General features: G+C 35.6%; 1 protein-coding gene across 3 annotated transcripts in view; it reads right to left on the minus strand.

Annotated features, from left to right (window-relative positions):
* ADAMTS6 (ADAM metallopeptidase with thrombospondin type 1 motif 6) overlaps window positions 1–21703 on the minus strand; it is a 151517-nt gene that overhangs the window by 31191 nt on the left and 98623 nt on the right. For all 3 annotated transcript variants that reach the window (XM_027732329.2, XM_027732332.2, XM_027732335.2), the window contains 8 exons: window positions 15509–15654; window positions 13394–13457; window positions 10107–10209; window positions 9030–9163; window positions 7447–7570; window positions 6117–6197; window positions 2982–3145; window positions 1149–1287 (listed from right to left, as the gene is read on the minus strand). In XM_027732329.2, the coding sequence (XP_027588130.1) occupies window positions 1149–1287; window positions 2982–3145; window positions 6117–6197; window positions 7447–7570; window positions 9030–9163; window positions 10107–10209; window positions 13394–13457; window positions 15509–15654 (955 nt within the window). The remainder of the gene's footprint in view (window positions 1–1148; window positions 1288–2981; window positions 3146–6116; window positions 6198–7446; window positions 7571–9029; window positions 9164–10106; window positions 10210–13393; window positions 13458–15508; window positions 15655–21703) is intronic.

Genomic DNA, 21703 nt, shown 5'->3' on the forward strand with positions numbered 1-21703 from the left:
AGGAATCTAACAAATGAACAATAAAAATACTGGAGAAAGTTGGCATCTTTGTCTATTTTGTTTCAAGACCTTCTCTAGTGTCAGAGAAAAGAATTCGTGCTATCCTTTGTGTATTATGTATGGCTAAACTGTATTTACACTGCACACAAGTAGTAATGGCCACAGCAACTTCCAGCAGAAGGGTGAGTTATCGTGGTTCTAAACATGAATGCTTCCACAATAGTCAGAAAACAAGAAAGCGAAAAATATTTGTTCCAAAGGTTCTTTAAAAAAATATTGTATCTTCCTCTTGCTGTGGGCTATTCACAGTGCAGTAGAAACTGAAATTCTGAGATGGATTTAAAGCACTCTCCCATATCTTCTGAAACAGAGGCATGTTGGGGAGATGACTCATTCAGTCTCCAGAGAGAAGAAAGATACTGTTCACACAGCACTTCTACTCACCAGTTCCTTGCAGCAGCAATGGTGTTGGCTTTGAAGGAAGCCAACTGTCCTGCTCTCCCAGCCAGAGGTAAAGAATTGCATTGGTGGCCACTAGAGGGAGGATTAGGAATATAGTAAATTGTGGGCAAAAGCCACCCATGATGATTCACATGGGGCAACCTACAAATCCCCCACTGCTGCCAAAGGGCAACAGTTCTCTCATATTGCTATGGGCTAGCAAGTATAATCCAATTGTTATCATCTGCTATAGAGGAGCTGCCAGTGTGCATCCTAAACTTTGGTGGCTGGAGGACAGGAGGACTGACTAAGATTGTGTGAAACATACCTACAAACACACAAAGACACATCTCTTTAATAACGGGTGCCTGTTTTGCCTTCTGGTTTTTAATCTCCTTACTCAAAACTTCTGATGTCCTTTATCAACAAAGCTCCTGTGAAAATCAAACATACCAACTTCAAGAGGGTCTCAGAAGAAGTATCAGCAGAAAGAAACACTGTGCCAAGATACACTGTATTTAATCAAAAGATCTGAACATATTAAATGTACTTGAAAACAATAAAATCCATTGTGATTAAAATAAATGTTCATTAAGGTTTGAGGCATGCCTGAAAGAAATGTTTTCAATTAGTCACCTACACAACTATACAGTAAAGTGTATCTTGCAATTCAGTTTACTCTGTAGTTTGACTGCCTGGTGTCTTACCTCCAGTACAAGTGGCAGAACATTCTGACCAAGGCAGGTGATTCCATGCAAAGCCAACTTCATTGTCTCCACTGCCAGTGCGAGAGATGGGAACATTGAATTTATATCTTATACCCAAATTTTGTTCCTGTAGCAGAATCTGTAGTTGAAAACAACTGGTTATACCATTAAAACAGGCAAGCAGAGGGCAAACACAGTGACATTTATTCTAGGCATGTGTTACGTCCTGTCAGAGGCAACAAAGCAATAAAGGAAGTCACAGTAGTTCTTTTAGGTATTCCCACAAGAATCTGTACTAACTTTTAAAACATATACAAAAGTATTATTGTCTAAGGTGAGCTATATCTTTTTTTCTCCCTTAACACAACTTTATAATTTCCATCAGTTCTTTATTCCTGAAAAAATTGTTCTAAAAAGCTAGTTTTCATAAAATTAATGTCTTCATGGAAATTAATTTGAGAGCTGAATAACTATGGGAGCTCAAAGTTGGACAAGGACATTACTGTGCAAACATGTAGCAGTTCTAACTGAAATCTTGTGAGGGGTACAAGCCACACAGCAGCTATGAACCTAACTTTGCCCTTGTTAGCACTTCTAGCAACTACAGTAATAGTAATAATAGTAACAACAATAGACTGTTGCTGAGGTAATTGTTTTTCCTTAATGCAGCCAACAGCATATGCTTGGTGGAATCACACCTGTGACTCCTTTAAAGGAATATCAGAACTCTTGCTGAAGCCACATCACTGCACATGATATACACAAAAGTGCATCAATCACCGTGAGTTTTTGTCTACCCTCACTGTTGTACTGCACTTCCACCCTGTCCAACAGTAGCCTTTGACTCTCTAACAAAACATTTTTTTCATTGCTAGTAATATATAATCATGTTAGATGCAACAATCTGACTCAGCGTTACTTCTCATCCATTTCTACTTTCTGTTACATTTTTCAGAAGCGCTTCTGCCTACCTTCATTGGATGAAAGAGCAGAGAACTTGCAGAAAGAAGGTCAGTGACACTGACTGAATGAGAAGGCACTATAATAATTGTATACTCATTCTGTATGGACTCTCTAGCTTATCAACAGCTACAGAACATAAAAAGATGATTCAGGTGTTTGAAAATGCTGCCTAAAATGTGAATATCCATGCAACAATTATTCTACACAAAAAATATCCCATCTGGCTCAGGCAGCTCCTGAACTGCAAATCTGGCACCTGACAGACTATACTGGGAAAGTATCACTCTGTTCTTATACTCCTCAACGTAGCAGTGAAACAGCAGGCTCACTCACTATTGCCTGTTGTCAGAGACAGGGTATCAGGATCCTGGTCACATCTTCTGTTACATCCTCATACCTTATAAAATCTGTTCAGAGCAATGTATGTCACAACAATATACTTTAACATGAGTCAAGTAATGATACTCTTTCTGCAGTAAGAGTATATATACGTCGCACTCAGGCCAGGCTTAAAACTGACATCTACAGAACTGTCAGGGACTATCATGTATCAGTAGCATGCAGAGATAAAATGTATGGCTCATTTACGATTTCTGCTACCATTAGTGTGAACCACATTTAACAGAGATGAGGTATTTTCTGTGAGACTGCCTGGTGCTCTTCTGACTCTTTCCCTATTTCATTACAATGTTTGCAGTCAGTTTTGAAAGGCAGGAAAGCTGTATTAAAAACACTCATGCAAAGTCCCAACTAAGCAAGCTGTACAGTTTTTGAAAACACAACCTATTTTTATTTCATTCATGGCCTTGCCTTTTCTCAAAACACAAATACATATTTCAAATTTCACAAATATATTAATTATAACTTTACCATGACTATGAGATTTTCTGAAGTAGGGCCTAGTGCTTCCAAAGACTCTGGTTCATCTGCTGGCCTCTTGTAATAGAAAGCTGTTCCAGCAACATCAAACTTTCTTGGCCAGTCAATAGTCCAGGCACCATTAATATAGTAGTCATCCTCTTCAGATTTTAAAGCTTAAAAAAAAATACAAGCCACCTAAAAATTGGAAGCAGCATTTATAATGGAGAAGTCATTGTAAATTAGTCTACTAAGCTGTTAGAAGTATGTGAACTTCAGCTCTATATCATTGTTTTTTCAAGCAATATAAAACCTTTTCTTTAGCCCTGGTCAAAAGATCCCTCATGCAAACCAACAGTTTCACCTCTGCAATAATCTTCAATATGCAGATGTACTTTGCAGGTTTCAATGTGCAGATGCTATATGGAACAAACCAGAATGCCTCACACAACTTACAATATATCTTAAACTTGAAAACTGAGCCCATGAGCAATGTATGCTGATCTACATAAAACAGATGCAGGTCTGAAATGTATAATCAACCTCATCTTTAGATTAAGAAACCATGTCATGGAATAAGTATCTCAGATAATGTCCAGAAGAAAACAGAGAAGGAACATTTAGTCTGACACATGACTTTAATCAGCTCTTGTTTTCTTTCCTTTGTCCACTATTTTTTTTCCTTATTAAACCATAAATACAAGATATTTCTACCACAAATCTAAGTATTAGGTACTTGATCTGATAGGATATTTTATTGTTCCTAATTTACAGCCTTGAATCATAAAAGAACTGTAGATAAAACAGATATTTCATAGCTAACGAACCACTAGGATGGACATATTATTCAGGGATTTGTATTTGATATTTTATCAATAATATCACAATAAATTTCTAAATATGAAATTGACATTGGCTCTTAAGATTAATACTCTGTTAATTAGATACTGACTTCTTGACTTAAGGTGAAGATTACCAATAAACATATTTCGCTTATATATTTACTTTAAATAAAACATGTTTTTAAAGGGAAAATGATGGTTGGAAACCCATAATCAAAAAGCTTGTCATTTTTTGTTGAGACATGTAACTGACTTTACTGGATAGGGAAAGAATTCATATCATAACGTTAAGCATTAAGACAACTTTGGTTGCGTGATGTTTTATTCTCAATTGCATGCATGTGGGCAGTTGGTTTACCTTAAACAGTTACAGAAAATGTCTCAATGATACTTGAATTTTCTGAAACATATCAGAGAGCATTCATACGAGCAAGAGACAGTGGGAGAGGCAGTAATGTTCAGTTGATGACAGCAATATTCAGCAGGGATTAGTAACCATTTCCATCAGCACCAAAGGGTATAAAAATGAACATCTTTCCATAGCATAAATCCAATCGCACTGACTTGCCTGGATTTACTTTGGAAATAGTCACGTGTTTAGAGTAAAGAAACTAGCTCTGACACATTCACTTACCTGGAATTCTCAAAGAAATTTAAGTTCCTTACTGTCTATAGAAGTTCTGTAGTACCAGAAGGAGATGATAAACAAGAAACTAGTAATAGAGAGGAATTCCCTATTTGTGTAGTCACTGTATTGTGTCATGAACCATAGTAGTGAGGAGAGAGCCTGGAACTCAGGAAATCCCTTGAAATTGTGACAAGCACATAAAAAAAAGTATTTATGTACAACTGTACATTTTTAGATCTGCAGCCAGATTAAATATAAATGAAGTTGTATTTTCTATTTAAGCCAAAAAATTTCCATTGTCCATTCATTTTATTCAGATCGTGCCAATCAAAATGCTTTTCCAGATCACTTTCCTCTGCTCTATTCCTACAGAAGAATAACAAACAATTGTAGGAGCATCTTTGTTCTGGTTTCCACCTGTCCATGAAATTCCAGAAAATGACGACAATACTATACCTCCCTCCAACCACCGCTGTTTGAAATGTCACTACAGGATGTAGAAGCACACTTACACACAGTATATTTTGAAATGGGGGAGGGGCCATGGAGAACATGATGCTGAAAGAATAGAAGCACTCAATTGCTAGTAGTGTTATTATTCCTGCAGAATTGAAGGAGATTGAATATCTGCTGAATTTCAGAAGGGGTTGCAGGCAGAAAGAAAGGTAGGTATTCAACAGTACCATCGTTGTCAATATAATCCACTTGGGAATTTATGTGACTATGAGGATAATTGCCTTTCTAACTCACAAATATCACAAATCCCTTCCCAAATGTTAGTGTTATATACCAACTACATGGACTACAGACTGGCATAAGTAGCCCCTGCAGCTGCTTTTCAGCTTAAACAAGTAGTGTTAATCTGTTAGTTTGCTGTAGAACTAATCAGCTCTCTAATCTAATTCTGACTAAGAAATTGGTGTTCTTGCACCACTGTCAACTGACTGTTATTCAAACTAAGCTACAGAAACTTTCAGAAATGCATGTTGTCTTGAGTTTGACTAAGTCAGATTTGTAAATACCATTATTAAACAAAAATAGTCATTAAAGAAATTAATAATAATCTGGGAATCTGAATTTAATCCTGTGCTTTACAATAGGTTTCCTGAGTGATCTCAATTAATCACACAGTTTTTCTGCATCTCATTTTCCTTATCTATAAACCAGGAATGGCATCTAGTCCCTACAACAACACCACTGTGGAAGGAGTACATTAAATTGCCTTGAAGTTTGGAGATGGCATTGTTAGCATTTAAGTAACTTTGGTTGCTGATGAAATAAAATTGTGTTTTAAAACATTATAATCCCTTAAGAGAATTCCCAGATGGATGACATTACTTCACAGTGGGACAGTAGATTATTTATTTCCTCATATTGAGTATTATTTCCTCATCCACTTCAGTTCAAGTCTAACACTTCTACTGTAGTGACTTTGACACGACTTTGCACTGAATGGACAAGGAGGTGTATATGTGGTGTATTTCAACAGCTCCATTCAAGGGAATATATCCTAACTAACTGCTGTAACTGTCTGATCACAACCTAGTATTTGCAGCTAACTATTCCCTCTGCTACTTCTACTTTGTGTATGGTTTGGCCAAACCAGAAAATGTATCTTCAAATCACAACATAAACTCTGACTTAAATAACAGTCTGCTACTTAAACCATGTTCTTACCAATGTAGTTCTTTGACATTGCCACTTCTCTTATTTCAATGTGCACAGAACCTCTTGGAATTTGAACCACTTCCAAATATCCTATAAGACAAAGATAAATTTTATTTGTTGTTGTTTACATTCATCAATATTAAATAATGTAATTGACCATTAGTGAATTTACTTACAACAAAAAATTACTATGAGATACAGGATTCAAATATACTTGAACATTTGCTTTCATATTATATAAAAGAAAGCGCTTTAAACTTCACACAAAAATTTTGAACTGATAAGAGGAACTTATGTATTCAGGAATTCCTTTTTTTAAGTACTAATAAAGTATTTTCATCACTGTATCAGAAGCAATTAACATATAAAATTACTTTAGGATTCTAGGATAATTCAGGTGGGCGAGGACCTCAGTCAGTCATTAAGTCCAACTTCCAGCTACAAGCAGGGGCAAATTGGACCAAAGTTACTAAGTAGTTTATCCTCCTAGGTCATGAAAAACTCCAAAGATGGAAACTGTACAACCTTTCTGGGCAATGTGCTCCACTGCTAGACTGTCCTCCTGGGAAAATATTTTTTTATTCCATCTGGTAAGCACCTTTCTTCTATCAATTTACAGCCATTGTCTCATCTTCCACCAGGTACCCAGCAGTGCAAAGAGCCTGTTTTCTCCATAACCTCCTCACAGGTACTGGAAGGCTGATACGAGGTCACCACAAACCAGGGGATTCTCCAGACTGGAGACTGTCCAAGCCCAGTTCTCTCAACCTCTCCTCACAGAGGGTCAAGAGCTCCAGACCTGTATAATCTTACTGATTGCTCACTGAACTGAACCAACTCCAGTGTGTCACTCCTTTTCCTGTATTAGTGAGTCTAAAACTGGTAACACAAAGATTACAAGACTAATATTTTCTTTTTTTTTGAGCCAAGTTTTAAAATAATTGCCTATATACATTTTCTGAGTTCTTAATACGATGAACATTTCTAGATTTTTGCTACTCTAAAATGTCATGCATGACTAGCTACTAGATTCTACCATACACAGTAAAATAATACACAACATTACTCTTACTATACCGCCATAACTAAATAATAACAAAACACCTTCCACTTATTTCTTTTAGTGCATTAAAGACCAACAGACCTAAGTATTCAGTAATGAAACACACTGTATTTAAGATAATACCAAACTAATACAGAAAAAAAGGAAACAATGAGGGAAAAGGAGTTCAAGTGAATGACCAGCAGCAATGCCATATTGGGAATCAAGGCAGCACTGGTATTTACTGAAGAGTCATCTAAATGTACTGTGCAACAGAATGGACATACACGTACATACCTCCTCTGAGCAATGAGTCATTGAAGAAACCTTCAGTGGCTTCACATGTACTCCCATCTCCTCCACAAACACGGCACCTATCTTCCTTAGCATCAGACCCCAAAATATTATCACAACCTACATGCTGAGAACAGATAAGAACAAATATTTTAACAGGGTGATGGTCTTGCACCACTATTTTTGAAGTTTTTCTCTCAAGTTTGAGATATTCAGTTCTTCTTTTTATCTACTCTGTTTTTGATAGCCAGTACTTTTAGTGGGTTTTCCTTGCCAGTGAAAGAAAATAAAAAAGGAGAAGAATCCACATTTTAGAGTTGTTATCAAATCTTAATAAATAAGAACCTTTTATTTCTACTGTGACTTTCAGGAAGGGATTTCAGTGTTTTGCAAACAATAAAACTATTATGGTTATCAATAAATGATTAGTGATCTTGTTATTTAACATTAAAACAGCTGTGTGCCCTCTATATTGCTTTGTTAAGGTAAACATTTGCTGTTAGTTCCTTACACATTTACACAGCATAGGCAGTGTTTTATTTCGAAAGGCATTACAACTTCATAGACCTACATTTCCATATCCTGCAGGGAAAACTTGCAATTTTCATAAGTCTGAATGGAAAGTGTAAATGACTTCAAACTAAGAAGAAATGCGGAATAAAACATAGTGAAAGGCTGAATTGCACGCTGTATTAGATGAAAAGAAATTAAAAAAAAAATTAAAAAAAAAGACAGAGCCTTTCAGAAAAAAAGAAAGAAAGATGAAACAAGTAGGTTGTAAACAGAATGAACATTGCAGTTTGCCAATTTTCTCCAGGATTTATACGAAGAAGAAGATAGTTACATAACTGTTTGCCTGTCTTTTTTTTTACTGTCTAACAATATTATCTGCCATCTTCTAAACAGGCAATACATAGATCATAAGAGAATTTAAAATCCTTTAAGCAACTGAGAAAATATTATAGTTCTAACCATTCAGATTTCTACTTACTGTTTCATCAAGATGACAGACACCCAACTTTATTCATGGTTCATTCTCAACTTGAGATTTTTTTCACTAGTTTACTAAAACACGGCAGACTTTTAGTAAATGGCAAATACTTGCATCATTATCTTTTTCCTAGAACTAAAGAGCAATAGTGACAACTTTCTGTTTCAATTACATTAACAGTAGGATTTTTGTAATAAGATGAACTCATTAGAGACAAACAAATTAGTATGTGCACATTTACTGCTTTTCAGCCAGAGTGGTGTTCTAACTGAAATGATGGAACAGGCCGTGGAACAGCGCAAAGAATCTGTTCATCTTTTGTTCTTTCCATCAGCTCTTCAACAGAAACCATAAAGCAAGGAAAGAGACAAAATGACAGATTCTAGGAATGTCTGTGAGAACCTACTGAAATTCAAATGATTTGTCTATTTTATGCAATACCTTTTTTTATCTTTTTGTCTCAATCTTACACTTTTATTAACAATTTGACCTGTCAACACTCCCATTTCATATGATATACAAGTACTATAATTAAATGTATGTGACAGTAGACACAACAAAGTAATCCGTAAGTACTCTACAAAACATTTGTAACCTTGCATTCTCCATTGATACAGATATCCAGTGAATCAGCATTGCACTGAGTCCCATCTATTACTGCAGGAGCACGTTCAGTGTAAAAATTATAACCTTCAGCCAAGCAGTTTAATGCACATGGTTTAACCCCACCTGGACAACAAAAACAAATGAAAGAAAAAAGAAATACAACCAATAGAAATCTTGAAAAATTAATGTTTAGGTATAAATATTATGCATAAACAGATGTGAAATTTCTAGTCTTATACCTGACACATATAATGTATAAGCTTTATTTAACGTCCCCTGATTTCTTTACTTGACTCTTCTTTCTTGCAAAAAAGATTATTTCACATAGAAAGACATGTCAAGGTTGGCAGGCTCCATAAAAATTCCATTATGTTAACACAATCCTAATGATTACTGAACAATTTAAAACAATAAGGATACTATTTGAAAAGGAAGAATAAGAACAGACTGTAGTGCTAGAAGTATATCAAGGTAAATTTGAAAACCAAGATAAGACTGTGTCAACTAGGAATTCAGTCCTATTTGAATTATAGTACAGTTCAAACCCCATGATAATAATTACCTTTTTTAGGCTTTTAATCTAAAAAACCATTAGTAAAACCATTTAGGTTTGTAAGCCAAAAATCATTGGTAAAACCATTCAGGTTAATAAAATGCAAAAACTTTCTAAAACTTTCAGGTTTTAGAACAGGAAAAAAAAATAAAAGGGCAATTGAAGAACTTTGAAAAATGACAGAAACATAACCAAACTTGATTAAACTATCTCAAAAAAGAAAGGAAATTACAGCCCTTCTATTGCAACTGCAGGTGGAAAAGGGCTCCATATTTTTTAAGTGGAGTCTTTATGATGCTCGCTCCCCTCCATAGCAAAACAAAATCTACCAGGATAGAGGAAGGTTGCTCTTCCGCAACATTATCAGCAACTGACAAAAGTATGAGCTTAACAAAGTTAGCTCATTGTATTTTAATCAAAACATTCTATTTACAATCATTACTCTCTATATAACACTTATATAATTTTGAAGATTTCCCATTAAGATAACATTTTTGCAATGCTAACCATTACCTCCAGTGTAGGGTTTCCAGTTATAATACTTGCCCCGGAAAGGCATATTGTCAAAATCTGCACATTGCTTCTCTCGAAAATCACGGGCCCCTGAAGGACATGGCTAAAACATGAGAAAAAAAGGTTATTTATTCCAAATATAAACATGAAAAAAATGCTTAAATGATTATACCACAACTACAATCACGCAAGAGATTAGAAGATGATTTCCTGCTTTGTCTTGTGGCTCCAATTCTGAAATTCGCTTTAGTAGTTTACAGTTGAAGTGTCTATTTTGCAACCATAGGCTGGCATGAAATAGCTGAAGTAATTTAAAGACAGGTAAGTGTTACATAATAGTTTCCATAAAACTGGAAAATCAGAATCCTGTCAAACTATGCATCATAATCAATCCATCAGCTAACTCCTTATAAACACATTAAAAACAGCTGGAAAAAAAAATTGGTAAGAACTGTAGGCTCAGTTATACTCTACTAAGCAGCTGTACTGAGACATGTTACTAAGACATCAAGAAAAAAATAAAGCATTTTCTAGAGAGCTGTATCATTCCTGTTTATTTGTAGCCCTGACAAAAGTATTGTTTTAAGGCTGAGACTGAGAAGAGATAGCGTGCCCGGCTCTGATTACTACCAGCCTCCAGGCATCAACAAACAAAAACTTACACTTATATTTTCATTGCTTTGCAATACCAATTACAAAACTCTAAGGTATCTTTTTTACTTGGAATGAGGGTAGATTTAAGTTAATTTAATCTTGAAAAGAATTAAAGAGAAAGAAAATTCTTTGCTATTTCTCATATTTTTCTTCAGCAGATTCAAAGTAATAATGACAAGTAAGCTTGAATCCACCCCAGCACATTAAACATTGTTATCAATGTTTAAGTACCTGCTGAAATTACAAGCTTCATCAGACAGTATTTAAAAATACAGATTAAAATCATGTTTAGACTGGAAAAGAATTTGTTTGACAGACATCAGAGGTGTTAATAAATATTACTATTTTATCAGCAACAGAAGAATCCATATTATGGCAGTTCTCCTTGTCTTCCTATGTACCTAAGCCAGTCAGCACTTCTCAGGAATCTGAAATCCATTCAAGTGAAAGGGTCTCTACGAACATGGATGCTAAAAATTTGCTGCGCAATGCAAATATTAACATAATAATTATTATTCTCATTACACATTAATCAAGATCTTATAATAGCTAGCCCACATGCAATAACTGCTTCTCTTTACTGGGTAAGATATTTCACTTTTTTCATGCAGCTACAGTACATTGATAATTCTTGTCAAGCAACAGACTGCTTGTGTTTCCAGGCGCTCTTTTATGAGACTGCCAATCATGAGGCAGGACCTAGCAAATGTATGAGAACTTAAAATCAGGTCTGAAGAAGGTCCTGAGGAGAAGACGTTTTGAATTAAAAAAGTATTAACAAATTATTGAACCAACACTGACACAACACCAAACATCTGTTTATCTCGAAGTTTGGGGTCAGGCAGACCTCAGTGATTGAACTCATTGTCTCCTATTACCAAACACCTCAGAGAAGATGAGAAGATGACAGTTCAAACTCAGATTTCAAGATGTAGCTTCTCATATGAATTCATTTTAGAAAAAAATTGCTTGAAAATATTAAAATTATGAAAGCAAGGAATAACTCCTGTGAACGTATGCATAATGAAAGGAACCAACAAGAACCATTTGCCTACATTCTATTAAGAGAAAGGAACTGAAGAACAAAAAACTTATAGAAGTATGTATACACAGTTATATAAACAAAATATTCCCATAATTTGTAAGCAAACCATGCTTCTCATCATATATATAAAAAGGAGGCTTTTACAGTTTTAGAAGTAAATAAAATTTAAGATTTACATCCTTATATATATTACAAATCAATTACCTACTTCAACTGAGAAATACTGTGCTTTGCAACTCTATTAGCATTTCGCATTTTTTTTTAATTACAATACTTTAGGTGAAAAAGTACATATATTTTTGTTAGAGATAGTGTGGTTGGTGGTAGAAAATAATTTTCTGATGAGCGTGTTCTTTCTACCACACTTTTGTTTCCAGAGCTCATTAGCTAATGTTATTTTCTGCTGATCTCAATGTTTCCATTAGCAGATGCCCTTTGAATTCAAAAGTCATATATGGCTTTGGAAGTACTTGATGAGAAACAAGCCTAGTAGGAGCGTGTGTGCTGCTTCCAAAGGATTAAAATGGTCAAAAGAAAGGGCAACCAGAATTAACTTATCTCTGCAAGAAAAATGAAGTCAAAATGTGGAGGTTTTTGCATTATGAACAGTGGGAGCTTTAGGGAGTGCTATGTTGAAAATTACAGATGGGCAATGAATGCTGACACTGAAAAATAAACTTCAACAGAAAAGATGCAAAACCAACACATTTATTCATAAAAACAATAACATATTTGCATGCTTTAAATGTTTACATTAATCCAACATACCATTCCATTAAAAATGTCAAGTACTAAGGACTATCATAAATCTTGAAACAAAATCTACTGGTCTCTGTAACTCTTTGAACGTCGATTGACGTTCATAATTTGATCTTATACATTTATATGGTGTCTGACCCCCTCAGTGGTAGGTCACTATTCAGTGGGTTCAGCTCTAAAATTAAACTGCATGATCATTCTGGTAGCACAATAACCAGATGGCAAAACAGCAGTTTAGAATACATTTTCACAGAATGTATAAAAGTATTGTGTAACAGATTAGCACTGGATGTTTTAAAGGTATAAAGACTGTAAGAGGGCTTAAAAGTGGATTCACAGAGGACACTTTAATTTGTGGGACTTAATGTGGTGCAGTTAAGATGAGCAGCTCCAGAAATCTTTAGACACCCAGCTTCTGGAAACTCACTCATACAGTAAATCCATAGAAAAGTCAAGCCTTGGCTGTCAAAAGCGTATAATTTTTTCCTTAAAAATCTGTTATTGGCCCCTGCTGGGAGACAAGACAGTGGGCTAAACAGATTTTTACTCTGATGTGGAGTGCTCCTTGTTCACCTTTACCATGGAAGATCAAGTTGAACTTACTCCAGGTTCCAGTGCGAAGGCACCAGCTGAGCCCTACATTGAGACTGGGATCCTAAGACTGGGCAGAACATCTAGGGTGTCTGCAATATAGATGTGCCTTACAGGACAACTGTTTGCCAATTAAACGGAGAATCCACAGCTTCTCTGAATTGGGGAAAAAAATGCATCCATTGCTGCTAAAACATAAAAAAGTCAAGTTGATCACAGTGAAACAAAAATTACTTACGTCAGTATTACAGGAGCGATAGCGCTTTCTTTCTCCAAGACAATATTTGCCTCCACCTGAAGGCCTAGAAAAACACATTTTATATGTTAGCATATACACAACTTCATGAGCTATACTAATGTATTATTACTATTAATACAGATCCAAGAGATACATTTTATAAAAAGAAAAATAAAAGTACATGCAAGTTTTAATATGAGATTTTAAAATATTTCATGTGCAGATACAAAACAACACTCATATATTAATCTAGTCTGCATAAGTTCCAAGCGGTACAGTTTAACCATATTTTGAACGTAGTAAAAAAAAAGGTTGGTTTTAATTATTTGCTAGCTTTATGAAATTAAACTGAGTAGTTTAATTTTAGTGATACTTTTTTCTTTTTAATCTTCTCATCTTACTTGTAAACTAGCAAAGCCTGGTTTTCCACCTGGAACCAGCAACGGCTGTATGTTCTAGTTCAAGAATTTGATTCTGATTTGAAGTAATCGGTATTAAATCTGAGGAAACTCCAGATTTTTATTAGCGTAAGTAAGACATTTGGCTCTTAAATTCCCAAGCTGTTCAAGAACCTTATCTATCTTCCATAGAGGTCAAATAATGAAGTAACTTTACAATTAACCAGAAAGTAAATCAATACTTTTTTTCACACTACAGAAACACTATTTAACCAGAAAACAGCATCCTTGAACCAAAAGGATTTTTATTTTCCTACTGCAGACATAACACTTCCCAAATGCATCTGCTCGTTAAACATTTAAAAAGCATACTGAGCCAAATACATGGTGACAGAAGTATAAAAAAAAATCTCAGGATATTATTCATGCTCCAAACAAACATCTCAATAGCATTTTTAAATACTGCTGTGAAAAAAATAATGAATTTAATTTATTATCCTCTCAGTAACATAGTCTGACATGTTATTGATGTATATGGATAATTTCTGCTTTTGGATTCAATGAGTAAGTAGTGATATTTGCCACATTAGATAGTTACTGCTAATGACAGGAGGCAAACAGACCACCTTAAGCAGCTGTATTGTGACATTGTGGTGTCTGTCTTGCAGACTGCAGTGGAAAGCTGATGTACAGCCTGGCTTGCAAAACATGGATATTAAGCAACAAAAAACTGAGTGTACAGAGAGCAGAAGATAAGAAAGGAGTGACAAAAGACACAGAATTTATTTTCATGAAAGAAACACAGAACGTTTTTAGAAAAAGTAGTCTTAAAAACCAATAGTGGTGAAGGAAATAGGAATTACGGGGCATGACAAGAGAGAATGGAGTAATAAAACTATCCTGCAAAGATCTAGGCTGTGATGAGGGAACCAGAACAGGCAAAAGTTGCAACAGAAAAAAGCAGTGATTCATTCAGCAAAGAACAGCAATAGAAATAAGCACTCATCTGAGAATGACTAGTGACAGCGAGAGGAGCACTTACCTGACAGATCTTCTCTGGAACAACGCTCAGAATGTTGGAAAATAGACAGATCATAAGGCCAGTACAGATACACGCAACAGGTCAAGCTGTAGCGGAGAAGTTGGCCTCTCTTTAAACAGAGCAAATGGACCAATAGAGAGTAGTGGCAGAGAAGGAAATCGCTGAATTGTTTTAAGAGTCAGTGGGAAGTCACAACGTAAGTGTTGGACATGGGAGCACATAAATGTATTGTATGAAATGTAATACTACTACTGATGGTTTACTGTAACCAGTTATATGCAAAACTTTAGAAATACTGTGGTGGGGTTTTTTAATAAGTAACTGGTAATTGCTATTTTATATCTTAGACAAGCATCAGAAGAAATATGCCCTAAGAAAGAAATGTACCTAAGGTATAATTTAAATATATATTGATGAACAGCAAGTTGCATAAAGAAAACTATTCTGGTTACTACTAAATATAAATCCAGCTATCTTTACTGTACATAAGATACACTAAAAATGTTAAAAGTATGTCTAGTGAACTTCTCCTGTTTAAGTGTTTCTGTCTGCTATTTTGAAGACAAATGTTGGCAAACTAGCAAAAACATTTTTACAGATAACATGTGAAACCACAGTTTTGAATAGTTTCCAAATGTATCTTTTCGTTGGCTCCGGCTTACTTTAGCTACTTACGCTGGACTGTCACAGTGTCTTATAGATGAGGAGACTCCTCCCCCGCAGGTCCTGCTGCACTCTCCCCATATTGACCACGGACCCCAACCGCCATCTATGCTCTGAGGCCAAGTGCCAAAAGGTACACACTCTCCCTGATAACACCACTGAAAGATTTCACAAAAAAACCATAAAATTAGTTTGCAGGCTGACAGAGTTATCAGGAGAGAAAAATACAAGGGTCAGACAATGACCAATTATAGGCATTAGCATTCCCTGTACAGATAACAAGACTAGTATTTTACTTTTTCCAGCCATGTTTAGACATTGGTGGGTGGGTGTGTGATTTGTTAAATGTCTCCATTAAGTCCTGAATTATAGGTCCCTAACACACACCAGAAGTTAAAGCAAGTTTAAAATAAAAATTTTCTCTTTTTCTTCATACAGCCTCCTTAATGTTTCGCAATTAAGGAACTGCAAGTTGCTTACATTCTTTTAAACACTAAGATTCATTTCCAAGCTTGGTTTAGTAAAACACCCTCCCCACCTAGGATTCATGTAGGGGCTTCATTACACAAAACGAAAAATTCCCCCGATAGGATTTTTAAGAAAGTATTTCCACACATTTTAAAAAAGAAAATTTGGACAAGGTTACAATGGAAGAAGAATTTGCTACAGTATTTCATTTATACTAACACTACAGACATAATAAAAGGAGTGCCAAAGCATCAGACATGGTACAGAAAATCATTATATAATAGTGACTGGCCACTTGTTCAGGGACAGAACGAACATGCAAACTTCATTCATGCAAAAGCTTAAACTTTGCAAAACCGTTACTTAAATCAGACATACAAAATGATAGGCAATTCACAGAAATTATTAACTACTGAAAGAACTTTATCATTTCGTTCATCAGAAATATTTTCTAAATCATTCAGAAATAATCGTGGAGCCCACAGTTTGATCCACATTCTGGTGTCTACTGCATCACTGAGAATTTGAAGCAGCTCTTTGTTACTATTTCAGGCTTAGGTGAGAGAGTAGCGCATGGACTCAGGTCTGCTGCGACCTGAATCTGTATATTTCACTTCCAAAAGGCGGCATACTGCTGTTTAACATCTCTGAATTCCTGTAACAGATATAGGACTGACCCTTTCCAAAAAGAAATCCAGACAACTTCTGTGTCCAAAATCAGCCATATGAATTTGACAAACACACTGACTCATGCACAGAAGACATGGACAGATAGACATATCCCTGTTCACCCAAAAACACTACTGGAAGACTCAGTGTTGACTTCAGAGTAATTTGTACAGCAAAGCCAATCTTTCTCTTCTCCTAAGTCCTAAGGCTCACCTAAATCCTCAGTCTCGGCAATGTGGGACATATGTCACTCACAATGACTTGAATTGCTCTAGATTTTTCTGAAAGCAACTGAAAAGGTAATTTAAACTTCACTCATAATTAAAAGGAGTTTGATATGAACAAGGACAGTACAGAGAGTTAGTCAAAGAAAATTAATAAAATTAATTATTTTTTCAATTGGAAATTTTGTTTTGAATAAAAGGTACTTCTGAATTGTCAAATGTGTCAGAGTCTAAGTGTGTAACTCTCAAAGATGTACAATGAAATGATATATTGATATTAAAATTTGTAGCTTATCATCAGCAAAAGCTGATACAAGAGCAAAACATCAGCTGATACATCAGCAAAAGCTGATACCTAGATACAACATACTTTTGCATATAAAAAACATCGTAACATTTAACATAACCTTTCCTTATTGTACTAATTCCTTACTATTTCCACATTAATAAATGAAACCTGTAACATTGTTCTTCTAGCCATATCCTTTCTTGTTTCTTCTCTCAAAACATTTTTATCCTCCATGGCCTCTTTTTTTTCTGTATGCATTGTACCTGTTTTACAACACAGTTGTTACAATCCAAAACATTTCTGTTTATAGGCCTCATACTCCATCAGTTAAGGAAAAAAACGAAGCATTAATGTGTTTACAAAAAAGACAGGGCCGGTTATTTTAAATCTCAAGTTCAAAACACATTGTCTTTTTCTACCAGGTCTTGGCAGGACAGAGTTCCCTCACAGCAGCCTGTATCATGCTGCATTTCAGGTTTGTGACCAGTGTGGATGACACACTAGTGTTCCAGCTATTGCAGAACAGTGCTTGCATACAATCAGAACTTTCTCAGTTTCTCAACCTGTCACCAAAGTGCACAGGTTGGGAGTGGGCAGGAGCTTGGGAGGGGACAAAGCCAGGACGGCTGACCACAGGGATATGTCACACCCTGTAACACCATACTTAGCAGTAAAGCTGGGGTAGGGGACAGTGTGCCTGAAGTAGCCACTGCTCAGAGTCTGGCTGGGCAACAATCTGGTGGTAGTGAGTGGTTCCCTCTGATTTCTTGTTTGTTTTTTTTCCTTTTTTTACCTTTCACTTAACTAAACAGTCTGTCACTCTTCTGATTCTCTCCCCTATCCCTGGGGACAAGGTGGGGTAAATGAGTAAGCCACTGGGTGAGTGCTTAGCCGCTGGATGGGATCAACCCACCACACCATTCTTCAGAAAAAAAACCAAAGACACAAGGTTTCATGGACTTGTACTGAAAAAATTATGCTTTATTCTTCTTCGAGTTCTAAATTTACAGACTGGAGCAGGAATTCATCAGAGAAATGTACCTGTCATGTGGAGCTTCCCTTAAATCCAGACTATTACTGAATGTCTCCATAACACAATTCAGGCCACACAGTGAACTCACATTTTTAGCTAGCGTAGATATGTCCAAATGGCACAGTGTTTTGATATACCTCTAAGGGAAAAACTATGATGGAGAATTAAGTATTTATGTGAGCTACATCAGTGACTAAAATCACCTGGTTTTCTTCTCTTTACACTGATAAATTGATAAAAATTTTATTGACTAAATACAAAAATCTTCTTGCAGCATTCTATTAGAGATGCCACACAAGTACATGAACAGATGTCTAATGTTGAAGTCAAAAGCTAAAAAATTAAAAGTAAGGGGTATGCTACTAATTTAATTAAAAGTACATTATGCACACTACAAACATGTCAAAATCCAAGCTGAGAAATGCAGGACACTCAAGAGTTATAAATCCATAAGAATGCCAATATGCAAAACATCCCAATTCTATAAAATTACGAGTAATAGACAAGAGGCGGGTGCAATTATCAGCTTTACTTTTACAAAGCTGTGTAAAATCTCTGTAGTCTGTAATTTCTTCTGTCATGCAACCAGTGTTCTTCTACATTCCCATACTCCCCTGGAAAAACCTCCTTAAATGGTGGATTTTTTTCTTCTACTGAAGTTAAATCTGAGGACTTTTAGCTTACTTCGATGTTGCTTCTTAATTTTCTAGTGAAAATTTATCTTTCACTAGAAGTCAGTGATACATAGAATCTCTGTCAGAGGAATTCAAAATTAATAAAGTCTTCATTATTTTTAATGGGACTGCAGAAATATACTTCCTCCACAAAAAACATCTCATCTACTCTAATGAGATAAGAACTATTGAGTAACCTCTACATGAAGATAGAAGACAAGGAGACAGCTATTTTAGAAGAACAGTTCTTCATTAGAAGTTTAGAACTGAAATATTAATTCTTCTCTAACATTGAAAAAATAAAGTTCCATTAGTTCAACAGAAAGACAACGCTGATGCATTAGAATGCAAATAAAATGTGTAAAAACTTCTGTGAATAATGTAAGCAGTCTGAAATTTTTCGTGGTGAGGTGATTAACAACAAAACAAAACGATATTGTGGCACATTTGAGATCACTTTTATATGAGTATTAGCTATTTGGCAGAATTAACACAATAGTATGCTTTTAAGAAAAATCACACAGCAAGTACTCTAATATTGAGGAAAATTGATTTCACACTTTTTAAGAGGAACAAAAATATTTATATAAATTTAAATTTAAACAACTTCTTTTCAGTCATTGACTCTACAATCATTTTGCAAGAAAATGTAATGTCCAATAACTTAAATTTATCTTATGTTAATATCCAATGATAAATCATCCCACAATCTAGCTACATAAAACTATCCTTTCAGCACATTGTGTTTTCACTTTTTGCATGTTTGCCCCTCATTTACATCCCTAGCACAGATGTAAGTTATGATCTTAGAAAAGGGTTACCTTTTTTATTATGTGAAATTAAAACACAAAATAAGCATTCCTATCAATTTTGTCTTATTGTTTTATATGCACAATTTCTTCAGCGCATATCTATCAGCTAGTTTGCCTTCACAGACACATCTCTGGGTATACCAGAGAGAAACTTCATATATATTTAAATTTCTTATCACAAATTAGGAAAAAGTGTACCTTTCTGAACCCAGCCAATATGTAAAACCCTTTACCAAAGCATGAACATATTAAAGCTTCAAAACAGAACTGATGTAACAGTTCCATCAGCAGTAATAAACCACTCTATTCTCTTTCCCCATATGCAGAAAAAAGCTGAGTGATTTTTATGAAAAACATTCTAAAAATCTTTAGGTGTAGCCAGACATCTACCATGGACAATTTCAATCCAAAGGGTTGAAAGCCTGGTAGGTTTATACAAACAACCAAAAGAAGTTTTTATAATAGGTTGTTTTCATTGTAGAAATCCCTGCACATTCCGCCAAAAAGATGTTAGTGTACAATGCATTAAATTATGTTTTAATAGTTAAACCAAATTTTCATGAGTAAATATCTAAATATGATTAAATACTCTAAGATCTTATTAGGTATTTAGAGCAGGAAATGTCATTTATTATGTATTTGGCCAGAGTCCAGCAAAATAGGGCTTAATTTGGTTGTGGCCTTTAGGCATGACTGCAATACAAATAATGGCCAGTCTTCGCGAGCGAAGATTTGGGAAAGGTCTTTACCCTTCCAGCCTGCGCAGTGGATTTTTAGGTGAGACACAGCGTGCGCTGAACTGAGCCCACCCTTTAGTCCTGAGGTTCATCTGCCGGGGCCGAGCAAAGCTTGGACAGTGGCAGTGAGGTCCCCAGGATGTAGGTTTGTTTTAGAGTGACCTTCTCTTAGGTGGATTGCCTTCCACGGCTAACGAGCTCCACCTGCCCAGGGGGCCGGGAATCGAACCCGGGTCGCAGCGGTGAGAGTCAGACACTCTAACCACTAGACCACCAGAGGCCCCGCAATACAAATACAGCAATAATAATAACAACAACAATAATACCAAGGTATTACAGAACTTTAACCTATTAATTTCACCTTATTCTATGGTAAAGACAACTACATATTTGGAAAGAGCTTGTGTTTTATTGTTTATTGCTACCAGGAACTATTAATTCACTGGAACCTCTGAGGTTTCAGTTTACAGACCCTATTCTCTGCTGTTAACGGACATCTGTGGTTAACAGGTAAAATGTAAAATTTTTTGTAAAATCTTTGTAATGTAAAATCTTTGTAAAATGGCATGGATTCTCTCATTTTCCTCTAAAATCTAACAATGGAACAAGATACTGATGACTGGAAAAAGACGTTTTGTAGAGAGCCAACTGATTAAAGCCTCTGACAAGCGAACATGGTAAAGTGCCTAAAAGCATCTCAACTTGTAGTCTCATGGTTTAAAAAACATAAACTGAGGTAAAATACTCTTTGTCATTGGTAAGGAGAGGTGGTGCCAAAATAAACCTAGACTGCTGATCTAAGAGCAGGGCTTCTAACATTTTCTAATATAAGGTAACATTTCTGGTACTATGAGAAGGTCTCTCTGTTTTCATCGGCTAACTCTAATCACTCTACTTTCTTAAATGACCCCTTCAATAAATCTACTTCACATAGTTCACCAGTATTTCCAATCTCAGAACAGAAAAGCCATCAGAAGGATACTAGGTCACAGGCCCGGAATGAAGCCATCAACAAGCTGTGACATCAATAAACTGTGACAGCTGCCCAAAAGCTTTCATTCTTGTTGTTTAAACATCAGATTGCAACTCAAAATGCACTGTTATCTTTGTTGAAACTAGCCCAGCTAGTACAGCAAAAGTCAGAATGAGAACAGACATCACTGGTCATTGTTAGGAAAAAAATCCAATCTGCAGCAGTAAATTCTCATGAACAGATGCAGCAATTCTTGGACTGATACTGGAAATTGTTTGATGTAACAACATTAATTAACAATATTCACTTTATACAAACCTGAATAAAA

The sequence above is a fragment of the Pipra filicauda genome, unplaced genomic scaffold (assembly GCF_003945595.2).
Source record: "Pipra filicauda isolate LSUMZ 115617 unplaced genomic scaffold, ASM394559v2 scaffold34_size3990699_pilon, whole genome shotgun sequence".
In the NCBI taxonomy this organism is placed as follows: Eukaryota; Metazoa; Chordata; class Aves; order Passeriformes; family Pipridae; genus Pipra; species Pipra filicauda.